Genomic DNA, 26123 nt, shown 5'->3' on the forward strand with positions numbered 1-26123 from the left:
AAGTAAAGGCAAATTTGTACTGGTCCTCCCGCCTTCAAGGGATGGACCAAAACCCATTTGAAATATCCCGCACCGTGAATGTGGTCGCAGATGCTGGAATACTTCCGATGAGGTTGGCAACTGCTGCCATTGTGGGGGCACACGCGGGGATATTGCTGTTGAGCACCCGATAATCCACCGTGGCTCTCCATGAATTGTCCGGTTTCTTAACCGGCCAAAGCGGAGAATTAACATGGGTGGCTATGGGCCTCAACACTCCCTGCTGTACTAAAGAGGACATGGCTGCTTCCATGTCGGCCTCTGCTTCTCGGGGGAAGCTATACTGCTTCTGGGGCCGGGCCATGGGGTCCCCGTCTACTCTGACCTCAAACCCGGTGACCCTCCCGCAGTCGTGTTTGTGCATGGTAAACGCAGCCAGGTGGGCTTGCACGAATGCCTGGAATTCCCTCGGGACACCATCGACCATGAGCCCGAGGTTGTAACCCTCTTTCGGCTTCACAGTACACAGGGTCCCCTTCCCTTCCTTTCCTGGGATGACTACCACACCGCCCTCCTTACCAGTGTCGGCTCCCCAGAGGCAATGATTGCGGAGATCCACGAGGATCCCGTGGCCCACGATAAAGTCGGCCCCTAGGATCCCTTTGCCTCCCTCCGCTTCCCACCTCACCAGGACGCACGTCCACTTGGTCTGGAGCGTGCCCAGCCGGATTGAGAGCGGCTTGGAGTGCGCTCCCGCCTGTTCCTTGCCTGTGAAGCCCGATAGGACGTATGGAACCCCGCTAGGCAGAGGTGAGGTGGTGGGGTTAGCTGCGTGGATCACGGTGCACGATGCTCCTGTATCCAGCAGATAAGTCCCTTTAACCTTCTCTACCTCCATCTGCACGAGCGGTCTCTTCCATCCGTCATACCGGAGATCACACAGGTGGACAGGCTGCGTGGGCTCCAGTCATTGCGGGGAGTCAGATGGGGCTGAGGGAACTACAACACCGGTGGTGGCAGCTATTTTCCCCTGGCTGGCCAGGAGGAGAGACCGTAGGGACTGTATCGACTCCAGGAGTAGCTCGATCGCAGCGGGAGGGATACCTGGCCCTGCCTTTTGGGCTGGGGCTGGTGAATTCCTCCCCTTATTCTCCTTCCAGGGATTCTTACAATCCTTTCGCCAGTGGCCGTCCTTCCCACACCCGTAACAGTTCAGCTTATTCTGGGAGGGACGGTTTCCCTCCTGGTGCCACTCTTTCTTATTCTGGCCCCCAGGTTTAACCTCATCAACTTTCCCCTTGGGTTGGGGCGTCTCGATACCCCTTATATTTTTAAATGCTATCGTGAGCTGGCGGATCACCATTTCCTCGGTGGCCTGGGGGCTACGGGGGTCAAACCAGGCCGCAGCCTGGGCTCGGATTTGGGGCAGGCAGTTTGTCATTAGACAACGGAGCCAGTGGGCCAATTGGTCTTGGTCCATCAACGTTCGTGCCGGCGTTCCCGGGCACGCCCTCCGGTAGACTGGCCACAGCCTGTCTGCGAACGCCTGCGGGGACTCCCCTGGGAGCTGTACTGTTCTTTCTACACGGGCGAACGGGCTGCCGTCATTCATACCCATGGCCTCCAATATCTCATCCCTTAAGTCATCATATCCCTTCTGCCCCTTCTTACATTCATCTGATAGGGTCTGGAGGAGTTTACCCTCCAGAGAAAACAGCAGCATCTTGGCTTGCTCTGCATCATCGCAGTCATTAACGCAAGCTGCCTGTTCTATCTCTCTAAAATGCAGTGAGGGGTCTCCCTTTTCGGAGAGCTTGGGGATGTGACTAACCATGGCCCTGAGTTGCTGGGTGCCATGCGGTACCACAAACTGGTTTTGGATGGCTCCTTGTTCGTCGTCCTCGCCGGACGGGCCGTACTTCCGTTGTCGGAGGGGGTACACCGGTCCCGCTCCCGGCCTATCTAGCGGGGGCTGCTGTACCTCCCCTACCACTTCATCTTCCACCCCCCTATGCTGCCAGACCTCCTGAAAGCTCGGAGCTATGGGTGGTGGCCGTGAAACCTCTGGTTCCCTTGCTGGCTCATCTCTTTGCGCTGCCTGTGGGACCGTTCTGCTTGGGTTGCCGGTAAAGTCCGACTGGCCTGCCTTTGGGCTGATAAGGCATATCATCCCCTTAGCCCTCGCTAAAGCCATACTCAAGGTTTCTATCTCTTCTCTACAGGGGCCATGATCTGCTTCCTCAAAGCCTCGGTCGCAAGCCAGCCTATATGCTGCCTTTACTTCTTTAACCTTCTCCTCTTGTTCTCTTATCTCTTGGGTTAGGCGGGCAATTGTGTCCTGTAACCTTATCTCACTACCTCTTGCCTCTCTGACCTGGAACTCCAAACACTCCACCTTGTACCTTGCGCTACCTTTGATTTCGGCGGTCTGGCATTCCAGGCGCTCTATTTTTGCTCTTGTATTATTCTTAACTCCAGCGACCCGGCTCTCCAGGCGCTCTATTTTTGCCTGGTGTTCTTTTGCCGTCTGCACTCTTTCTTGGTTTAGTGCCTGAAGCGCCACTATCAATTTCTCCTCTGCTAAAGCCTTATCCTGTATCTCTATCTCCTTGTCCTGGATTTCTAGGGCCGATTTCTTAAGCTTGGCAGCCTGTGCTGCTACAACTCCGTCCAACAGTAGGACCTGTTTCTTGGACTGGGCTGGCCCCCATCAAAGAACCTGTTGGACAAAGGAGAGCAGTTGCAAAACCGGCAGGAACCAATTACCGGCCATCCAAGTCGATGGGCCAAGATCGATACCGTTTGTTTAATTCCAGCCCGCTCAAATCAGACAAAAGAATGAGCTGATTGAGCGTAGAGATAAGGGCTATCGAGGGGGTTATAACTAGCCTCTCGAGAAGCCATTCGCTCTCTCTCGCCTCGCCTCCTGCGCCCTGCCTCGCCATCAACCAAGGAAGAAGACCATCGAAGGAGAGCCCATCCAGAGAGGTAGGATACCCTGTCAGAGACCTTTTAATTACTGGGGTATGTCTACCTGGACAGTGAAGTCTATGCAACAGCGGGACCACGTGACATCGGCAGGCAACAGGGCAAAGGGGCAAGGCTTTTCTTTCAACATCTCAGACCGGTGAGCATTATACTTCTGACCCATCGCAAGATAATCTAGCTAGGTGTAGAGGGTGGGAGTTAAGGGGATTGCTGAATTGTCATTTTAGCCATTTTCCCTCGATGTGCCATTTCTCCTCCCCTGTTAAGTGTATGTGTACTGCATTCATATCATCCTTTTGTATAGTATTGTTATCTTATTTTCTCTGTTAATAAATTTTGGTTTTCTTTGTACCAAACCACTGGTCTGCTCATTTGTCTATATCGCTATCTGCCAATAAATCCGGGGATCAGAACTAAGGGGTGAGCGATCCGAACCGCTTAGAGATAAGGCAGCCAGAGACATAACCGACTGGCCAAAGCAAGTAGCAAAACCCCCTACAATGGAGTTCCCAGAAAGATGGGCACGGATTTGGGAGGCGACAACACGTTCAAGGACTTTGGAGAGGAAAGGGAGTTTGGAGGTGGGGCGGCAGATTTGAAGGAGAGGGGACAGTACCTGAGGAGAGAAAACTGTTAATACTGTCAGCTAACATGGGAGCCAGAAAAGGAAGTTGGGTGGTCAGCAGTTTAGTGGGAATAGGGTTGAGGGAGCGGGAACTGGGTCTCATGGACAAGATGAGCACGGAGAGGTCATGAGGGGAGATCGGAGAGAAACTGGAGAAAGATGCAAATTCAGGGCTAGGGCGGGGGATCCTTAGAGGAAGCTTAGTCCGGTGGGCTAGGGGAAGGGAGGGAAGTGGCAATAGCAGCTGATTGGATGGTCTCAGTCTTAGAGACAAAGAAGTCCATGAACTCCTTGCACTTGTTGTTGGAGGTGAGGGTGGAGGAGACGGGAGATTTTTATAACTAATAAATGGAAATGTTCAAAGAAAATTTAAAAAAACATATAATTCTTTTAACGCCCCTATGATGTTTCTCCAGGGTTGCTCGCAGTAGAGTCCAGGAGATGAATCTTTAATTCCTGGTGACTCCAAGACAATCCTGGAGGGTTGGCGACCCTACTTGTATGTCACAGGACCCCGCCCGACTTGCCTATTGAAAGGGGCCTACTGCCGGAAACAGGCAGGAGCTTCAGCCGCTCGGCAGTAGGCCCTTTCACAAATGGCGATAGCCAAAGTGTCGCCGGGATTGGGGCGGTAAGTCTACCGACCCCATTTTGAGGCTGTTCCATCCGCGATATCACTGACTAGGCCAAGTTAAAATCGTCTCCAAAGGAAGAAAGTCCAGATACCTGACTAATAAAAAGTGAAGGACATGTACAGTAGGTTCCAAAGTATCATGTAGCCTGACTCACCAATGAAGATACGCTTAAGTTAAATATATAATACATTTCTTTTTATATTGTTGGTCTCGAACAAGAAAACAAGTTACTGATCTGGAGCGTTTAAGTTGCTCCTTTTGATTGCTTTTGGTATTTTGGCAGGCCCTTTTTTGTACACAGAAGCTCATAAACATAATCTTGTAAAGGCAAGTTTAAAATAAGGGGAGGGCAATCTCTAAAGGCGATGGTTTCAGGATTGAATCAAACATTAACAATAGTGCTCCATGGTTGTCACAACATGAGCCTGGAAATTACTGTGATCAAGCATTTAAAATAAATGGGTTTAATGCCTCTGCTACAATAGTAGAGGGAGGAATTTGGTACAAGCACATTAAGCATTCAAATGATAGCATTGCTTACAGTAATTTCCAGGTGATAGTAATTTTTTTATATAACCAAAGTAGGGCTAAAGAAGTCCACCAGTCAAAACATTTTGTCATTTTCACATTGGAAGTCCAATTGAGGAACCCCCAAAAAATCTCACAAATAAGAATCAGACTAGATTTGACACCTCTCAACATGTTATCTGTGATGAATATTTGTCAAAAACCTCTTTGTCTGCACAAGTTTTTAAATAACAGCTGCATCCCTGGATAACAAAGAATAAAATGCAGAAATTTAATGGAAACTGTGAGATTCTCTGTCTGGCTATTTCTCTATCTGCCTATGTCCCTTGGCATTTAACTCCAATCAAGACCAGTCAAATGGGATTCTTTCCAGGGTGTTCAGTCTTTCTTGTAGCTATTTCTTTTTTTTTGAGGGAAAGGCTAGATTTTGTACTGAGTAAAATGATAATGTCATTACTGGGGAGTGGATCATTTTTTCAGGTTTGTCACTCAGTATCAACCTCAGGTACACTCAGATGCAGCTTGAAACACCCTTTACTCTGTCCCAACAGACTGCTAACCTCAAAAAAGCACCTGCTGCCAAACCAAGCTAAATTTTCCATTTCCCACACTAGCCATCCTTTTGGTCTGTTTGAAAGAGAGTGCCAATTTGTGCCAACAGATGGGCTCTTTGCTCCTATGGGTTGATGCCCACGAAGAGTTGGGATGAGACTTCAAGTTATTCTATGCTGGAACGTTATAACCAGCAGAAAGAGGAGACTTTCATCCCATCAATCTGCATTGGATCCCAGGTTCATTCAATCCATGTTATCTGATTTAAGCCAGGGCAGTGCTGTTGGACTATGGAAGAGAGAAAAAAAGGGTCCCCTCTCCAGATTGCTGGTGTGTGCGTGTGCATGTATGTGTGCGTGTGCGTGTACGTGTGCATGTACAATTTCATGTTTCACCATAGCATGTTAACAGAAAACTGGAAAACCAAATAAAAATGCTGTTTGACAAACTGTCGGGTACATTTTCCACTGTTCTCATCTAGGTCATTTTCTGTATTCTAGGAACTAATGTCCAACGAAGCCAGTCTAACGGTTCAGGGAAAGAAGAAAATGTCAGTGAGTGAGCGGTTGCGTGCAATTCAGAGCTGCATCCAAAAGCTGCGATTCCTTGTTGATGAGGTATAATATAGTAAAGAAGTATTTCATTACAATCCAGCATTAGTTTTTCAACCTGAGTGTTAAACCTAATGACATGGCAACAAACTGATCTGTTTTAATATTCATATTGTTTGTTTTTCCCTAACCCCTGAAGGAACAATCCTCAATTTATCACTTGAATGCGGGTCAAGAAGGCCATGACATAGAACACCAAATGAATCATAGAAAATCATAGAAATTTACAGCACAGAAGGAAGCCATTCGGCCCACCCTGTCTGTGCCGGCCGAACAAGGTCTATCCAGCCTAATCCCACTTTCCCACTCTTGGTCCGTTGCCCTGCAGGTTACGGCACTTCTAGTGCATACCCAAGTACTTTTTAAATGTGATGAGGGTTTCTGCCTCTACCACCCACTCAGGCAGTGAGTTCCAGACCCCCACCACCCTCTGGGTGAAAAAAGTTCTCCTCAACTCCCCTCCACTCCTTCTACCAATTACTTTAAATCTGTGCCCCCTGGTTATTGACCTCTGTGTTCAGGGAAATAGGTCCTTCCTATCCACTCTATCCAAGCCCCTCATACTTTTATACACCTCAATCAAATCTCCCCTCAGCCTCCTCTGTTTCAAAGAAAACAACCCCAGCCTCTCCAATCTTTCCTCATAGCTAAAATTCTTCAGTCCTGGCAACAGATGAATGCGTGGCTAAAGGGATGGTGCAGGGGGGAGGGCTTTAGTTTCCTGGATCACTGGGTCTGCTTCTGGGAAAGGTGGGACTTGTACAAGTCAGACGGTTTACACCTGAACCAGAGGGGAACCAATATCCTTGCGGGGAGGTTTGCTAGCACTGCTGGGGGGGGTTTAAACTAACTTGGCAGGGGGATGGGGTACAGAGTGGAGCTATAGTAGGGGGTGATTTACAGCCAAATACAGAGGGAAAAACAAGTCAGCTGGGAAGGCAAAGCAAATATGTGAAGGCAAAAGAGAATATGGCAGGGCTGGAAGGCATTTATTTTAATGCAAGGAGTCTTGCAAATAAGGTGGATGAACTGAAGTTGTTGTTGAACACATGGGAGTACGATATTGTTGCTATCACGGAGACATGGTTGAGGGAGGGTCAGGACTGGCAGCTCAATATTCCGGGGTATAGAATCTTCAGGCGAGACAGAGGGGGGTGTAAAAGGGGAGGGGGTGTTGCAATATTAATTAAGGAGTCAATTACTGCTGTAAGGAGGGATGATATATTAGCGGGTTCCTCTAATGAGGCCATATGGGTAGAACTTAAAAACAAAAAGGGGGCAAGCACTTTGCTGGGAGTGTACTATAGGCCCCCAAACAGTCAGGGGGAGATAGAGGAACAGATATGTAGGCAAATCTCAGAAAAGTGCGAAAATAATAGGGTAATAATAGTGGGGGATTTCAACTTCCCCAATATAAATTGGGATAGTCAGAGTGTGAAAGGCTTCGAGGGTGCAGAATTCTTAAAGTGCATCCAGGAGAGCTTTTTGAGCCAACATGTAGAAAGTCCTACAAGAGAGGGGGCGGTACTGGACCTAATTCTGGGGAATGTAGCCGGGCAAGTGGTGGAAGTGTCAGTAGGAGAGCATTTTGGCGACAGTGACCACAATTCGGTGAGATTTAAAGTGGTCATGGAAAAAGACAAAGACGGCCCAGAAATAAGGGTCCTAAATTGGGGGAAGGCCGATTTTAATATGATAAGGCAGGATCTGGCCAAATTGGACTGGGAGCAGCTACTTATAGGAAAATCCGCATCAAAACAGTGGGAGACTTTCAGAAGGGAAATAGAGAGAGTACAACGCCAACATGTTCCTGTAAAGGTCAAGGGTGGGACCAACAAGCAAAGGGAACCTTGGATGACAAGGGATATACAAAAATGCATTAGAAATAAAAGGGGGGCTTTTGGCAGTTACAAAAGACTAAAGACAGAAGAAGCCCTAGAGGAGTATAAAAAATGCAGGGGCATACTTAAAAAAGAAATTAGGAGGGCGAGGAGGGGCCATGAAATAACACTGGCGAGCAAAATAAAGGAAAATCCTAAGATGTTTTATAAGTATATTAAGGGCAAGAGGATAACCAGGGAAAGGGTAGGGCCCATTAGGGACCAAAGTGGCAATCTGTGTGTAGAGCCAGATGATGTAGGCGGGGTTTTAAATGAATTTTTTGCATCTGTGTTCACTATGGAGAAAGATGATGCAGACATAGAAATCGGGCAAGGGGGCTGTGACATACTTGAACATATTAGCATCGAGAGGGAGGAGGTGCTAGCGGTTTTAGCAGGCCAAAAAGTGGCTAAATCCCCAGGCCCGGACGAGATGTATCCCAGGCTGCTGTGGGAGGCAAAGGAGGAGATTGCAGGGGCTCTGACACAAATTTTCAGAACCTCTCTGGCCACAGGGGATGTACCAGAGGACTGGAGAACAGCTAACGTAGTACCATTATTCAAGAAGGGTAGCAGGGATAAACCAGGGAATTACAGGCCAGTGAGCCTAACATCTGTGGTAGGGAAATTATTGGAAAAAATTCTGAGGGACAAAATTAGTCTCCACTTGGAGAGGCAAGGATTAATCGGGGATAGTCAGCATGGCTTTGTCAAGGGTAAATCATGTCTGACAAATCTGATTTAATTTTTCGAGGGGGTGACTAGGGGGGTGGATGAGGGAAATGCTGTGGATGTGGTTTACATGGACTTCAGTAAAGCTTTTGACAAAGTCCCGCATAGGAGACTGGTCAAGAAGGTAAGAGCCCATGGGATCCAGGGTGCCTTGGCGCGTTGGATCCTAAACTGGCTGAGTGGCAGGAGGCAGAGGGTGATGGTCGAAGGTTGCTTTTGTGACTGGAAGCCTGTGTCCAGTGGGGTACCTCAGGGATCGGTGCTGGGTCCCTTGTTGTTTGTGATCTACATAAATGATTTGGATGAGAATGTAAAAGGTATGATCAGTAAGTTCGCAGATGACACGAAAATTGGTGGGGTGGTAAATTGTGAGGAGGAAAGCCTCAGGCTACAGGACGATATAAACGGGTTGGTCAGATGGGCGGAAAAGTGGCAAATGGAATTTAACCCTGAAAAGTGCGAGGTGATGCATTTTGGACGGACAAATAAGGCAAGGGAATACACAATGAGTGGTAGGACCCTAGGAAGTACAGAGGGTCAGAGGGACCTTGGTGTACATGTACATAGATCCCTGAAGGCAGCGGAACAGGTAGATAAGGTGGTTAAAAAGGCATATGGGATACTTGCCTTCATTAGCCGAGGCATAGAATATAAGAGCAGGGAGGTTATGATGGAGCTGTACAAAACGCTGGTGAGGCCACAGCTGGAGTACTGTGTGCAGTTCTGGTCGCCTCACTATAGGAAGGATGTGATTGCTTTGGAGAGGGTGCAGAGAAGATTCACCAGGATGTTACCTGGGATGGAGCGCCTCAGCTATGAAGAGAGGCTGGACAGGCTGGGGTTGTTTTCCTTGGAGCAAAGAAGGCTGAGGGGGGACCTGATTGAGGTGTACAAAATGATGAGGGGCATAGATAGGGTAGATAAAGAGGAACTTTTCCCCTTAGTAGGGGGGTCAATAACAAGGGGGCATAGATTCAGGGTAAGGGGCAGGAGATTTAGAGGGGATTTGAGGAGGAACTTTTTCACCCAGAGGGTGGTTGGAATGTGGAACTCAATGCCTGAAAGGGTGGTAGAGGCAGGAACCCTCACAACATTCAAGCAGCATTTGGATGAGCACTTGAAATGCCATTGCATACAAGGCTATGGACCAAATGCTGGAAAATGGGATTAGACTGGACAGGGATGGATGGGCGGCGCAGACACGATGGGCCGAAGGGCCTCTTTCTGTGCTGTAAAACTCTATGACTCTCTATGACATCCTCGTAAATCTTCTCTCAAATCAAATCAACTTTTATTGTCATTGTTAGTGCACAAGTGCAGTACAACAAAATGTAGGCTTGTGGCTCCCGAGAGTGTACAATTTGGATTAGGACACTTAAACATTCAACATACATTTATACATTTGGCTTGCAGTATATTAGCATAAATATGACCATAATAAAGTGCATTGGCAGATGTGCAGGCTTTAGTGTTTATTTGTGGAGTTCAGTAGGATGACAGCCCTGGGAAAGAAGCTGTTCCTAAATCTGGTCGTACGGTTGCGAATGCATCTGTAGCGTCTTCCAGATGGTAGGAGGGCGAACAGACTGTGGCTGGGGTGGGTAGGGTCTTTGATGATGGACCGTGCCCTCCGTAGGCAGCGTTTCTGATATATATGCTCTATGGTCGGTAGCCGGGTGCCGGTAATGCGTTGGGCAGTTTTGACTACCCGCTGCAGGGCTTTCCGGTCATGGGAGCTACAGCTGCCATACCATACCGTGATACAGTTTGTCAGGATGCTCTCTATAGTGCAGCGGTAGAAGTTAGAGAGGATCAGGGGTGACAGATTACATCCCTTCAGCCTCCTCAAGAAATATAGGCGCTGCTGGGCCTTCTTCACCAGAGAGGAGGTGTTGAGGGACCAGGAGAGGTCTTCCGTGATGTGGACTCCGAGGAACTTAAAGCTGGCCACCCTTTCCACCTCCGCCCCATTGATGTGGATGGGGGTGTGACTTCCGCCTTTGGACTTCCTGAAGTCGACGATTATTTCCTTTGTTTTCTTGGTGTTAAGGGCCAGGTTGTTGTTGGCGCACCACTTCACGAGATGCTGGACCTCCTCCCTGTAGGCTGACTCATCATTGTTGGTGATCTGGCCTACTACCGTGGTGTCATCTGCAAACTTGATGATGGTGTTGGAACCATTAACAGCCACACAGTCGTGGGTGAAGAGGGAGTAGAGGAGGGGGCTCAGCACACATCCTTGTGGGGCCCCCGTGTTCAGGGTCAGGGGGGTGGAGGTGTGGTTACCTAATTTGACAGTCTGTTTGTTAGGAAGTCCAGGGTCCAGTTGCAGAGGGAAGTGTTCAGGCCAAGAGTTTGGAGTTTGGTGGCCAGCTTGTTGGGGACGATAGTGTTGAATGCTGAGCTGTAGTCTATAAACAACATTCTGATGTAGTTCTCCTTACCATCTAGGTGATTCAGTGCCGAGTGTAGAGCAGTTGTGATTGCATCCTCCGTTGATCTGTTTGCACGATAGGCAAACTGGTGTTGGTCAAGGGAGGCAGGAACACTGGCTTTGATGTGGGCTAAGACCAGTCTCTCGAAACACTTCATTATGATGGGTGTGAGTGCGACAGGTCGATAGTCGTTCAGACACATCACAGCCGCTTGTTTAGGCACAGGAATGATGGTGGCGGTCTTGAAGCATGTAGGGACTACTGCCTGGGCCAATGACAGATTGAAGATGGCGGTGAAGACATCAGCCAGCTGATCAGCACATTCCTTGAGTACCCGTCCAGGGATGCTATCCGGTCCAGCAGCCTTTCGTGTGTTCACTCTGCGTAGAGCGCCCCTTACGTCGGAGGTCAACAGAGTGAGCACCTGGTCTTCTGGGGGTGGCAAGGCTTTGGTAGCCGGCTCCTTGTTGTCCCTGTCGAAGCGAGCGTAGAAGTTGTTAAGCTCCTCCGGAAGGGAGGCGTCGCTGACCGGGGGACTGGTGTTTTTGCCCTTGTAGTCAGTGATGGACTGGATGCCTTGCCACATGCGCCGGGGGTCCGAGTTGTTGCGGAAGTGATCCTCTATCCGCAGTGTCTGTTTCCTTTTGGCAGTCCTGATACCCTTTTTTAGGTTGGTCCTAGCTGCACTGTAAGCCGCCGCGTCGCCAGATTTAAATGCTGCGTCGCGTGCTTTCAACAGTGAGCGGACCTCTCCGTTCATCCAGGGTTTCTGGTTGGGGTATGACCTGATATTTTTGTGGGTCGTGATGACCTCGACGCAGCTGTTGATGTAGAATAGCACTGTGGATGCGTATTCCTCGATGTCATTATGGGCAAACATGCCCCAATCAGTGCGTTCGAAGCAATCCTGAAGCTCCGATACTGCCCCCTCTGGCCATACTTTCACTGCTCTCATTGATGTTCTCTCTCTTTTGATGAGCGGTTTGTATGCCGGGGCTAGAAACAGGGAGAGGTGGTCAGACTTCCCAAGGTGGGGGCAGGGAATGGCCTTGTAAGCGTCTACAATGCTCGTGTAGACTCTGTACCTCCTCTAGTGCAATCACATCCTTCCTGCAATGCTTTGGAGTGAGTTGTAAGCCTGGAGTTCAGTTAAAGGGCTTTAGTGATAAAACAAACCACGGCAATGACACATTAGTTGTTTATGAATGTCAGCAGAAGCCCAAGATTGAATGAATCATGGAATGATACAGCACAGAAGGAGGTCATTCGGCCCATTGTGCTGGTGCTGGTTCTTTGAAAGAGCTATCCAATTAGTCCCACTCCCCTGCAGTTTCCCCATAGCGCTGTCATTTTGTTTCCCATCAAGTATTTATCCAAGAGAACAGTTGCTACTCTCCCTAGTATCTGTGATTTGTTTTAACAACGCATACTGAAGTTATTTTTACGCTGAAGTTTTTCAGGTATTGAATTCGATAGGTTGGAGAGCCCTAGACTGATGAATTAGTACTCAAACATAGTGTTATGGTCACGGATGTCCATGTGACAAAAGTAAGGGACTCCAGTAATTCAAGTTACAGAACATTGACATTTATTTAACTGTTGTTTAACAATTCCATCCCAAACAAAATATAACACAATGATGGGTAAACCCAGATAATCCCCTTATGTAGCATTGTAGCTATAAAATAAAGGGTGATTCAGGAAAGAGTGTAATTGTGTTGTACTTAGCACTCTCACCTCTGGGTCAGAAAGTTGTGGGATCAAGGTCCTTTACAGGACTTTATTTAGGTTGTCACTTCAGTGCAGTACTGAGGGAGTGCTGCACTGTTGGAAGTACTGTTTTTCAGATGAGATGTTAAACCAAGGTCATGTCTGTGATGAAATATGCCATTCATCACTCATCTGTATTCTCTGTGTGTGATCGTGCCTGTGACTGTGGTTTAGTTTCAGTTTCATCTCCCTCACCTCAGTTCCGTTTCCTCACTTGTATTGTGTGTAGGGCTCCGCCCATACCTGGCCCCTATGTAAGCAGGCCCAGCGTGTCTCACATCCAGTACAGCAGACATCTGGATGGGAGACACTTCTCCACTGTGTGTTACCTTCTAAGTTAATAAAAGCCTTGCTTTGTTCCGCTAACATTGAGTCTCGGATTTATTGAGGCACATCAATTTTATTAACTTATTTTTCAACACAATGGATCAACTCTTGAAACCCGAACGTTTGGATTTGGACCAGCATGCTCCGGACGCATCGGCACGCTTCGGACACTGGTTTAAGTGTATGGAATTCTTCCTGGACAATTCCACAGCCATCACAGCCGCTACGGACGCTGAAAGTATGAAACTCGGGATCCTGCGGAATTGGGTAAGCCACCGGGTTTACCCCCTCATCCAAGACGCCGACACGTACCTGGCCGCCTGCGACATCTTAAAGGCGCATTACCAGCAGCCTACGAATGAGGTGTATGCTAGGCATCTGCTCGCTACTCGCGCACAGCGACCTGGGGAATCGCTGGATGAGTTCCTAGTCACCCTGAAAACGCTTGGCAAAGACTGCAAGTGCCAAGATGTAAAAGCCGCAGTGTACACTGACGAGCTTGTTCGCGATGCCTTTATCACAGGCCTCAGCTCCACTTACATCCGGCAGAGACTGCTGGAAAAAACGGGATTGGACCTGAAACAGGCTGTGGACACAGCGCGATCCCTGGATGTGGCCCAGAGAAACTCGGACGCCTACTCTTCAGCCCGCGCCGCCCACGCCGCCACGTGTGCACCAAGGGCGCCGCCATCTTGGAAGGCATCTTCCCCGCCCGGCAGCCTGACACCGTCGGGGCCCCGCTCTCCCCCCAGAAGCCCTACGACAGCCGCGACGCGTCGGGGACCCAACTGCTACTTCTGCGGGCAGCCGAAGCACACCAGAAACCTGTGCCCGGCGAAAGGCACCACCTGCTTTAAGTGCGGTAAGAAGAGGCACTTCGGGAAGGTGTGCAGAGGGAACCCCGCTGGAAAATCCGCCACCGCCACGTGTGCGCCGTGGGAGCGGCCATCTTGGACGCCATCTTGCCCGACCTCGTGGGGTCCGCCATCTTGTGAGCAGACAGCATGGATGCCATCTTGTCTCGATCAGGGCCCTACAGTGGCATCGGTCACAGTGGACCAGACCAGGCCGCACCCGCTATCCAGATCAATGGTGGACATCGAGGTAAACGGGTGCGGGGTTAAATGTTTAATTGACAGTGGAAGCACGGAGAGTTTTATCCACCCTGAACTAGCACAACAACTCTCCCTAACGGTGGTCCCTACTCGGGGTACCATCTCTATGGCTGATAAAACCCAGACATCGACCATTATGGGTTACTGCACGGTACAATTGTCCATTAACGGAACTGTATACGATAATTTTAAAGTACTAATCATGAAGAATCTATGTGCGAGCGTGATCTTGGGCCTGGATTTCCAGTGCCACCACCAAAGCATCACGCTCAATTACGGTGGGCCCCAGCCGCCCCTCACAGTGTGCGGTCTGGCTACCCTGAAGGTAAAGCCGCCTTCGCTATTCGCGAACCTTACCCCTAACTGCCGGCCAATAGCGACCAAAAGCAGGAGGTACAGCTGGGAGGACAGGCGGTTTATCGCGACCGAGGTAGACAGGCTCCTGAAGGAGCGCATTATTGAACGCAGCAACAGCCCGTGGCACGCCCAAGTGGTGGTGGTAAGGGGTAGCGAGAAGAAATGGATGGTGATCGACTATAGCCAAACGATCAACAGGTACACCCAACTAGACGCCTACCCGCTACCCCGCATATCAGAAATGGTGAACCAAATCGCCCAATACCGGGCGTTCTCCACCATCGACCTCAAGTCAGTGTACCACCAGCTCCGTATCAGACCAGAGGACCGCCCGTACACCGCCTTCGAGGCGAACGGACGCCTCTACCAATTCCTCAGAGTCCCCTTTGGGGTGACGAATGGGGTCTCGGTCTTCCAGAGGGAGATGGACCGCATGGTCGATGACCACCACTTGCAGGCAACCTTCCCCTACCTCGACAACGTCACCATTGGCGGTCACAACCAGCAGGATCACGACTCGAACCTCGAGAGGTTCCTGAAAACCGCACAACAACTCAACCTCACTTACAACGAGGACAAGTGCGTTTACAACACCACGCGCCTCTGCATACTAGGCAGCGTGGTGGAGAATGGGGAAATCGGACCAGACCCCGACCGATTGCGCCCCCTACAGGAGCTGCCCCTGCCCAACACTCCCAAAGCCCTGAAAAGGTGCCTGGGGTTATTTTCTTATTATTCCCAATGGGTCCCCAACTACTCCGACAAACCCCGCCCCCTCTTGAAAGCATCCTCTTTTCCGCTCTCTGCTGAGGCCCACGCCACCTTCAAAAGCATTAAGCGGGATATTGAGCGGGCCACACTACAGGCAGTGGATGAGAACACTCCCTTTCAAGTGGAAAGTGATGCGTCTGACTTTGCCTTGGCGGCCACCCTCAACCAGGCGGGGCGGCCCGTAGCTTTCTTCTCGAGGACCCTCCAAGGGCCCGAGATCAGACACTCCTCCGTGGAAAAGGAGGCCCAAGCCATCGTGGAGGCAGTGCGCCACTGGCGCCACTACCTAGCCGGCAAACGCTTCACCCTACTTACCGACCAGCGGTTGGTAGCGTTTATGTTTAATAATAAACAGAAGGGGAAGATCAAAAATGATAAGATTCTCAGGTGGCGGATCGAGCTCTCCACCTTCGAGTATGACATCATTTACCGGCCAGGGGCCCTTAACGAATCCCCCGATGCCCTCTCACGAGGGATGTGTGCCAGCGCCACCGGGGATCAGCTACAGACCCTCCACAATGACCTCTGCCACCCAGGGGTCACACGGCTGTTCCACTTCATAAAGTCCCGCAACTTACCCTACTCGATTGAGGAAGTTCGGTCTCTGACCAGGAACTGCCGCACTTGCGCTGAGTGCAAGCCTCGGTTCTACCGCCCAGATAGAGCCCACTTAATCAAAGCTACACGGCCCTTCGAGCGGCTCAGCTTAGATTTCAAGGGCCCCCTCCCGTCCGTCGACCGCAATGTTTACTTCCTGAACATTGTGGACGAATACTCCCGTTTCCCATTCATCTTCCCCTGCCCAGACATGACCAGCGCCACGGTCATCAAATGCCTCAACAGCCTGTTCTGCCTGTTCGGTATGCCGAGCTACATCCACACGGATAGGGGGGCGTCCTTCATGAGCGAAGAGCTACGCCAGTACATGCTGTCCAGGGGGATCGCCACGAGCCGTACCACCAGCTACAACCCCCAGGGTAACGGCCAGGTGGAGCGAGAGAACGGGACAGTATGGAAAGCAGTCACTCTAGCTCTAAGGACCAAGGGCCTCCCTATCTCCCGCTGGCAGGAAGTCCTCCCAGATGTGCTCCATTCGATACGGTCGCTATTGTGTACTGCCACTAATGCCACGCCTCATGAACGAATGTTTGTTTTTCCCCGGAAATCCACCTCAGGCGTATCCATGCCGTCATGGCTTTCCACCCCAGGTCCGGTATTGGTACGAAGGCATGTGAGGGGCCACAAGACGGACCCTCTCGTGGATTCAGTGCACCTACTCCACGCCAACCCCCAATACGCGTATGTCCGGCACGCCGACGGAAGGGAGGACACCATGTCCATAAAAGACGTCGCCCCAGCCGGTAACGACAACAACCACGACAACAGCAGCAACAACGATCACAGCAACTCTTACCCACCCACTACTCTTTCATCATCCCCGGAAGAACATCGACCAATGGTACCCCCACCAACTACCCCTTCAACAACCCTGGCGGCGCCCCCGGCAGAGACCCAGGAGGCCACCGGGGACACCCAGCCGACACCCGCGGCACCACAACCGCCACATCGGTCACAGAGGACTATCAAACCCCTGAACAGACTAAATCTATAGAAGGGGTGAATGTGATGAAATATGCCATTCATCACTCATCTGTATTCTCTGTGTGTGATCGTGCCTGTGACTGTGGTTTAGTTTCAGTTTCATTTCCCTCACCTCAGTTCCGTTTCCTCACTTGTATTGTATTGTGTGTAGGGCTCCGCCCATACCTGGCCCCTATGTAAGCAGGCCCAGCGTGTCTCACATCCAGTACAGCAGACATCTGGATGGGAGACACTTCTCCACTGTGTGTTACCTTCTAAGTTAATAAAAGCCTTGCTTTGTTCCGCTAACATTGAGTCTCGGATTTATTGAGGCACATCAATGTCGTCTTGTTCTGGTACTTCAACTGGACATAATAGATTCCAAGGGACTAATCGAAGAAGAGCAAGAGTTCTCCTTGTGTCCTGGCCAACACATCTCCTTCAACCATCACCATAAAAAACAGACTAACTGGTCAATCATGTCATTTGTTGTAATGAGACCTTGCTGTGCACTAATTGGTTGCCAGTTTTACCTCCAAAACAATGGTTACACTTAAAAATAAAATGTAATGGCTATGATGTGCTTTGGGATATCCTGAGGACTCAGTAGAATCATAGAATGATACAGCACAGAAGGAGGCCATTTGGACCATCGTGCCTCTTTGAAGGAGCTATCCAATTAGTCCCACTCCCCTGCTCTTTCCCCATAGCCCTGCCAATTACCCCCTTCAGGTATTTATTCAATTCCCTTTTGGAAGTTATTATTGAACCTGCTTCCATCGCCGTTTCAGGCAACGCATTCAAAATCACAGCAACTCGCTGCGTAAATGTTTTCCCCTCATGTCACCTCTGGTTCTTTTCCCAATTAACTTAAATCTCTGTCCTCTGGTTACCAACCCTTCTGCCACTGGAAACAGTTTCCCCCTATTTACTCTATCAATACCGTTCATGATTTATAACACTAAATAAATACAAGTTCCTTCTTCTTTCGCTTTGGAATAAATATATAAAAACATTTTTAATTGATGAATTCTGCTGAGGCTAATTGCATCTCATTTGCCCAATTTCCAAATTTTCCAGGAAAGATAAGATATTTGTAATTGTGATGATCCGATTATCAATAAATTATGATACATTTTTGAATCAAAATCAAAATATCACATTGTTGATTGGACCAGTGGTGCAACTTATTATTATGCTATGCACTAGGAGATCCAGGACTGCCTCTCATCAGTGAGTTATAAATCTTAGATCATCAGACATGGAACTGTGCTGTGTTGAGTTGCATCATTAATCAAGGAATTATCCTGGTTTGTAGATCGACTTAAGCACTCCCTAATTGCCGACAACATACTGGTGTTGGTGAAGGCCATCGAAGTAGCCATAGCAACCCATACAGCCTTTCACCCAGACTCCAAGGTGTATAGCCCAAAGGCAATGAAAAACAACACTTGAAGCTAAAAATATATCAAAGGACACAACCACAAATTGTGATGTTTCTGTTTGTTAAAATAAGTTTGCAGCATAACAGAACATGACTAAATGCAAAGCAGAGAAGTTTAAAAATCACACTATTGATTTACATTATTTTTATATTTCAGCCGCAACATACTATTCCAGATGTGTTCATTTGGATGCTCAGCAGCAACAAGAGAATTGCGTATGTACGGATTCCAGCTAAAGACATCCTGTATTCTGAGAAAGAGGATGAGAAAGGAAAGGATTGTGGGAAGATTAAGTCACTATTTCTTAAAGTAAAAATTTTTTTGCTATAGAAACATCTCAAACCTTGTATTGATTCTAAAAAGAAAAAGAAGGCGTGGTTCAGTTTATTCCATTTATGTCCCGTTGTGCTGTGCATGGTTTCTGCTCCACAGGGTAGGTAGGTGGGCATCCTGTTTCTAAGTCACCGGCATTCTGACAATGCCATTTTGTGACTGGCCATTTCACTTGGAAGCGCATAGGAGCAAGCTGCCAGGCTTGCATGCTAACCTTTTGTCCCTCACTGTTGGAAGGTGTCTGACCTCCACCCAGAAAATTCTGTGGCAGTCCAAGCAGGACTTGGGAACATAGGAACAGGATTAGGCCATTCAGCCCCTCGAGCCTGTTCGACCATTCAATTGGATCATGGTTAATCCGCACCCCAGCTCCATTTACCCACCTTTGCTCCATATCAACAACAACAACAACAACTTGCATTTATATTGCTGCTGCTGTTGATATGGAGCAAAGGTGGTTAAATGGAGCTGGGGTGCAGATCAACCATGATTCAACTGAATGGTGGAACAGGCTCGAGGGGCTGAATGGCCTAATCCTGTTCCTCTTCCTTGATACTCTTACCTAACAAACATCTGTTGCTCTCAGCCTTTAAGGTTTCAGTTGGTCTAGCATCCACAGCCTTTTGGGGAACAGAGTTGCCGATTTCTACTAACCCATTGTGGGGAACTTGCTTTGTGGGGGCAATTGCAGGCATGTACCCACATCCGACTACACCATTGGCACCAATCCGCTGCAGCTCTTCCTCTATACTATAAGAAAAAATAATTCCCAGTGACTTTTCTTATGGTCTATCTGAGTTTCAAATTATGGGTAACATTGCACTCAAGGCTCATGCCCACTAAGAACTGCACTAGAAGTGCCGAAAATCATTTCATTTACGATCCTACAAGCCAGCAGAAAAAAAGAGAATTCCATAACATTAGTCTGGGGCTGAATTCAAACACAAGCCCCAAGCATTTTAATGGATCAATGTACCTACTTCCCCCACTCAACCCTGAGGGTATTTAGTTCTCTGATTAGATATAACTCACAATATGTTGTGATCGCTTTTGATTAAAATGAATAAAAATGGCTGTCACTCTGGCATCATTTGCAATGTAAGTTTTTTATATGTGCATCCTTTAAGCTGCCAGGGAAGCGTGTCATGGGATGGACCGTACAAGCAAAAGTGGATATTTACCTATGGTTGGGTTCAACCAGACATGCGGACACTCTTTTGAAAAACTTACCCGACGGATTTGAGCCAGAAATTCCAACAAGCAGCACTGGGCATCAGGTTTCTCTACCTCTCAGTATTCTTTATAAAGGTAGGTGTGACAGATCAACGATCCATCCTGTTTCAATTCATAAGAAATTCTTATATTTTATCTTTTTATATTAACTTGTAGCTAGAGCAGTGCTGCGAGATATTTAACATGGACTAGAGCCAGTGATCCCCCAGAGGAAGCTATTAGGGCTGGAATTCCTCTGGTTTGCACCAGGGACCGCTAATTTCCTGAGTGTAGAGCAGAGCAAAAAGGGGCCTAGACCTGTTATGCCAGGTCTCCACCCACTTTGGGTTGCCTGGGGACTTCAGGACTACTTTTTGGGGAAGGGGGTGCAGGTGAGTGCTTGTACCAACAAAGGCACAAGCATTAAAATAACATGGAAATGATACGTGTGTGGCGGAGCCACCAAAGGACTCAGATCGTTTGTATATAATTCCTTTAACAACATGTTAGCTACAGACCGAATCTGTATCTTTATTTATGCTGTTTAACTGTACAGGGCTTGGTTACTTTAACAGCGCGGTTAAAACATGATGATGTCACGCCGTTCATCACGTGATTCCCCATTGGCGGGAAAATGTCATGACATCATGACGTCAGCCACGGGACCGCAGGGGCAGTCCTCGTGGAGCCTCCAAAGAGAGCAGACCTACATCCGATGTTATCCTGCAGTTTCTTGTTAAAACCTGTTTGTTTCATTAAAGTTCGTTTTGTTTGATCGCCTGAGTAGAACTCAGTCTTTTAGTTAGGAACCCATGTTCCTACACGTGAATCATTTCACAGCGCCTCCCATCTCATTTTCTTATTTTCCTCTAACAGCACTGGAGGATGCCTATTCAGGGAAGGTGGGGGGGGGGGGTGGGGTGCAGGTGCGGCGGCGTTGGCAGAAGTAGGCCTCGGGCCTTGCACCCATCCCCCATCAGATCAGAGTAAGCAGGATCCTGGGTTCAGACCTGTGGCTAGCAGGATTAGTGCAAGTCTGGAGGCTTTCTGGCTGCCGTTTTTGGACAAGAGCCAGAAGGTCCTGCAACTGGCAGCCATTACTGCTGCCACAGGACCCTCTCACGCTTGTAGCAGTGACTGGATTTCTGCACTTGCTTCCAGCACAAGGCCCGAACAAGGGCCAGGCTTGTGCCCGGGGCACTTCCGGCCTATTTTAGCGACCTGATCCGGTAAATATGTGTGGGGTCAGGACAGGTGGAGCACACTGTAGGTACGCTCCATCTGACTTGTGCCAGGTGGATGAGAGGGGAAGGAAAATCAATCTCAATTGTCTGCAGCTTGGAACATACAGCTGTGGGATCTAGTTTAAACCACAGCTAATCAAGTGGCATATCTTTTGAAAGGATAATGACTTTCTGTGTGATGGCTTTCATTTTATTTGATGAAATGCAAATGCAAGTGACGTTGAACCAAAGTGTTCATAGAATCCTAGAAATTTACAGCAGAGAAGGAGGCCATTCGGCCCATTGTGTCCATGCCGGCTGACAAAGAGCTATTCAGCCTAACCCCACTTTCCAGCACTTGGTCCGTACCTTGTAGGTTATGGCACTTCAAGTGCATATCCAAGTACTTTTTAAATGTGATGAGGGTCTCTGCCTCTACCACCCTTTCAGACAGTGAGTTCTAAACCCCAACACCCTCTGGGTGAAAAAAATTCTCCTCAAATCCCCTCTAAACCTCTGACCAATTACTTTAAATCTATGGCCTCTGGTTATTGACCCCTCTGCTAAGGGAAATAGGTCCTTCCTATCCACTCTGTCTAGGCCCCTCATAACTTTATACACCTCAATTTTGTCCCCCCTCAGCCTCCTCTGTTCCAAAGAAAAGAACCCCAACCTATCCAACCTTTCCTCATAGCTAAAATTCCCCAGCCCAGGCAACATCCTCGTAAATCTCCTCTGCACCCCCTCTAGTACAATCACACCCTTCCTGTAATGTGGTGACCAGAACTGCACGCAGTACTCTAACTGCAGCCTAACTAGTGTTTTATACAGTTCAAGCATAACCTCCCTGCTCTTCTATTCTATGCCTCGGCTAATAACGGCAAAGTATCCTGTATGCTTTCTTAACCACCTTATCTACCTGTCCTGCTACCTTCAGGGATCTGTGGACATGCACTCCAAGGTTGGATGAGCCCCATTATTTATGACATGATGCTGGTGCTGTGGGACTGCAGCATGCAGCCCAGGCACTTTGTTCTGCAGGTCAGCCAGCTATCTCCAAGTGTAATTCAGTTATGACTGGTCAAGGCAGTAATTGGGTATGTAATACCTGGACCACATGTAAGTTGGAATTCAGTCAAGCTGGTGCCATGCACTGTGGTCATCTCCTCCCATTGTGTGAATAAAAAGAGGAAAAAGAAATACTTCAAATGCTGTAAATCTGAACTAAAAACAGAAAATACTGGAGATACACAAAATCTGTGGGGAGAAAAGGCAGGTTAATGTTTTAGGTGTAATGTCTGGAATATCTGGAGCACTACGATCCGGACCTGCTGAACTCTCTGGGCTGATCCACAATCCCATACAGTGAGGCTCCAAGATGAGCTTCATCTCATCAATATACCCCAATACAGTATTTGTATCTTGCATGCACTGCACATCAAATGTGTGTGGTCTAGTAGACCAGAAGTGGTCTATTGACATTTCCCGTTTTTCTATTTCTGTGGAGTCTTCTCCCCATTGTTTCACTGAAGTCCACTCCCCAGTGTTTTTCTGTAAGCTTGCCGCCTGCTTCCCAACTTCTGGGCAACTTGCTCTGCAGTGTTTCTATACAGGTCTGCCCCAGATATGGTTTTTACCTTTTTGCCAGGTACAAAACTGGACAGGGCCTGTTAGAGTCAAGGCGGGCGGGTGGTGGGTTGGGATCGTGGCTTGAGTTCTGAGATATGCTTTTCAAGTGATGAAAATTCATGTAACACCTCTATAACTAAAGCTTTCACAAGTGCAAAAATGTGACTTTTGCCTTAAAATTCAGAGTTTTGTGTTCGGTTTACATTTTAGAAGTTTCCAGACCAACTGCTCAAAAACTGGACTATCCAAGACTGACTTGGTGCCAATCCTATCCCCAGCTCCACTGATGTTTCTGTGCACCTGCTCAGTGATGTTTCTATCATATTTGATAGTCAGTGACTCACTAAAATGATTGCTCTTGGATCTTTCTACTAAAGGAAATGAAAATATCCTAATAAAACATCTCCCTTTAATGGACTTTACCCTATTTATATACCAGGGAGCGACAAGAAAGATTGTGTGAGAGAGAGAGCGAGAGGTTGCAGGCTAGAAATGAGGAATGGATCACCTTAGAATTATAGAATGATACAGCAGAGAAGGAGGCCATTCATCCCATCATGCCCGTGCCGGCACCAATTAGACCCATTCCCCTACCCTTTCACCATAGTCCAAGTATTTATCCAATTCCCTTTGAAATTTATTTTTGAATCTGCTTCCACCACCCTTTCAGGTAGTGCATTTCAGATCATAACAACTCACTGCATAAAAAAAAATCTCACCTTGTCTCTGGTTCTTTTGCCAATTACCTTAAATCTGTGTCCTCTGATTACTGAACATAAGAACATAAGAAATAGGAGCAGGAGTAGGCCATTTGACCCCTCGAGCCTGCTCCACCATTCAATAAGATCATGGCTGATCTTCTACCTCAATTCCACTTTCCTGCACTATTCCCATATCGCCTTGATTCCTTTAATATCCAAAAATCTATCAATCTCTGTCTTGAATATACTCAACTAGTGGGCCTCCTCAGCCTGCTGCCACTGGAAATAGTTTCTCCTTATTCACTCTATCAAAATCCTTCATGAATTTGAACACCTCTATCAAATCTCCCCTTAACCTTCTTTGCTCTAAGGAGAACAACCCTAGTTTCTCTAGTCTTTATACATAACTGAAGTCCCGCATCCCTGGTACCATTCTAGTAAATCTTCACTGCATCCTCTCTAAGGCCTTGACATTGTTTCTAAAGTGCGGTGCCCAGAATTGAACACAATACTCCAGCTGGGGCCTAGCCAGTGTTTTATAAAAGTTCAGCGTAACTTCCTTGTTTATGTACTCTATGCCTCTGTTTATAAAGCCAAGAACCCTGTAAGCTTTTTTAACAACCTTCTCAACTTGTCCTGCCACCTTCAAAGATTTGTGCACGTACACCCCCCAGGTGTCTCTGTTCCTGCACATCCTTTAAAATTATACCATTTAGCTTATATTGCCTCTTCTCATTCTTCCTACCAAAATGCATCACTTCACACTTCTCTGTATTAAATTGCATCTTCCATATGTCTGCCCACTTCAGGGAGTCAAGACCAAGTGTAGTCTTCAGGTGAAGCAGGGTTAGAGGATAGGAGATAGTTGGCCCAGGGCAAACAGATGTAATTTAGTCCCTATTTTAAAGTCATGCATTCAATCCTTATTTTTATGTAATATTTTGTTTTGCTATTATTTATAGTTAAATAGCAAAACTTACAGCAATTTGGGAAACAGAGAAATAGAGTTTGTTGCAGCTTAGGGGCATTCTCTGCAGTACAGCCTAAGGAGCTGGGAGACACCAAACTGAGGCACTACACCGTCACCACTCGTGGGAGGGTGTCATTACACCGTGGCAAATTTACACAGGTAGTTTTCATCATGGATGCGGGCATAAGAATTTGTAAACGGAAAAAGTTGACATAAAAGTGTGACAAAAAACGTGACACAGGAAAAAATTTTAGACAGAAAATGTGGGCAGTTGTAATATTTTAAAATATATTTCAAATGGATACCTAAATAAACAGTTTAATGTACTCCGTGATATATTCTTGTGTCAGTGCAACTAAATAAACAACATTTTAGTTGATGAAGGTAGTGGTAGACCAAACTTCATTGTTGTGCTTTTGCTGAGGTTTGATGAAGTGTTAGAGCCTTTCCTGCCAGGTCTGAGCTGGACTTTTCGGCGACAGCTGCCTAGGGCCCTTAAGTATGTGCAAGCTGGAACACATCCTGCTTGATTGGACCAGCTCTCCCACCCAGTTAATGAACTTAATCAAAGTTTTTTCTGACAACTTCAACAGCTCACTTCTGGTATCAGAAACTAGTGTTGGAAGCGTGTGACCTCTATCCTCAAAAGACAAATATTCCAACACATGCAGCATGTGTCACCAGTTCAAATATTAAGGAATGCAAACCAGACAAGATTATGTCAAACACATGGGAGCTTGCTCCCATTGTGACCTGAGTATTCTTTAAAAAAAAAAGTTGCAAGAAAACTATTTGCTGCTTATGAAAAGTGCTAAGAGCACCTTTCCACGATGACTTCAGTTAAAAGGACTTATATTTGGGAACACTCATGACACAAGCTCCTTTAACTAAAAGAAATAAGAGATGATTGCATAAAATGATTTTCTACCAGGCTTAGGATGCGATCCCATTTCTTTAACCAGCTATGATCAGTAATGCTAACAAGTGATTATTAACGAATAAAGTGCTGTGTTTCTAACCGCTGTCTCTACATTGTTAACAGTTGTGTTTTGAACTTCTTGTATTGAACAGACCACCATAAGTTTCAGCTACGATGCCACATGTACCAGGCGAGAGGTCTTCTGGCCGCTGACAGCAGTGGTCTTTCAGATCCTTTTGCTAAAGTGACATTCGTTTCACATTGTCAGACCACTAAGGTAAATAATGATACATTAATAATATGTTAGGAATTGTAACCACTGCAATCATAGATAAAGCTTTCTGATGTACTCCACTGTTTAATCATAACATGCAGTACATCTGGTTCCCTCAGTTTGCCAGAAACTCATTTTAAGCAACCCATGTCCTTACATGCTTTTGGATTGGTTCCTGAACGTAGTGTTATGGGTCAGTCCATTGTTCGTACAAAGATTTGCATAGCAAGTATTGGCACGCTCTCTGATAAATAGTAGTGATAACAGTACACAAATATACAATAGCATCATTAAAATTATTGACTGTAGTATAGCCTCGGGAAACCTAATTACTGCTGTTTATCCAGACACATTTTTAATGAAATCAATACATCATTTTTGACAACGTGTTCTTTTCATGATTTTAGTTGTGCTTTAGAACTCCAATATTAGTCAACACAGCAGTGTTCCTTTCCCAGGACCTGCTTATCAATATTAATAACTCAATATTGAGTCTGCTATGGCTCCTAGGTCTCTCAGATTCATCCCTGG

The 26123-nt window shown here is 47.4% G+C and overlaps 1 protein-coding gene across 1 annotated transcript in view; it reads left to right on the plus strand.

Annotated features, from left to right (window-relative positions):
* The window catches only part of LOC147115184 (fer-1-like protein 6), a 233904-nt gene that overhangs the window by 68429 nt on the left and 139352 nt on the right, over positions 1-26123 (plus strand). Inside the window, exons 17-20 of the mRNA XM_085993989.1 lie at positions 5808-5924; positions 18488-18640; positions 19792-19972; positions 25471-25595. Of these exons, the coding sequence (XP_085850115.1) occupies positions 5808-5924; positions 18488-18640; positions 19792-19972; positions 25471-25595 (576 nt within the window). The remainder of the gene's footprint in view (positions 1-5807; positions 5925-18487; positions 18641-19791; positions 19973-25470; positions 25596-26123) is intronic.

The sequence above is a fragment of the Somniosus microcephalus genome, chromosome 7 (assembly GCF_052327205.1).
Source record: "Somniosus microcephalus isolate GS21.2 chromosome 7, FLI_Smic_1.0, whole genome shotgun sequence".
Classification (NCBI taxonomy): Eukaryota; Metazoa; Chordata; class Chondrichthyes; order Squaliformes; family Somniosidae; genus Somniosus; species Somniosus microcephalus.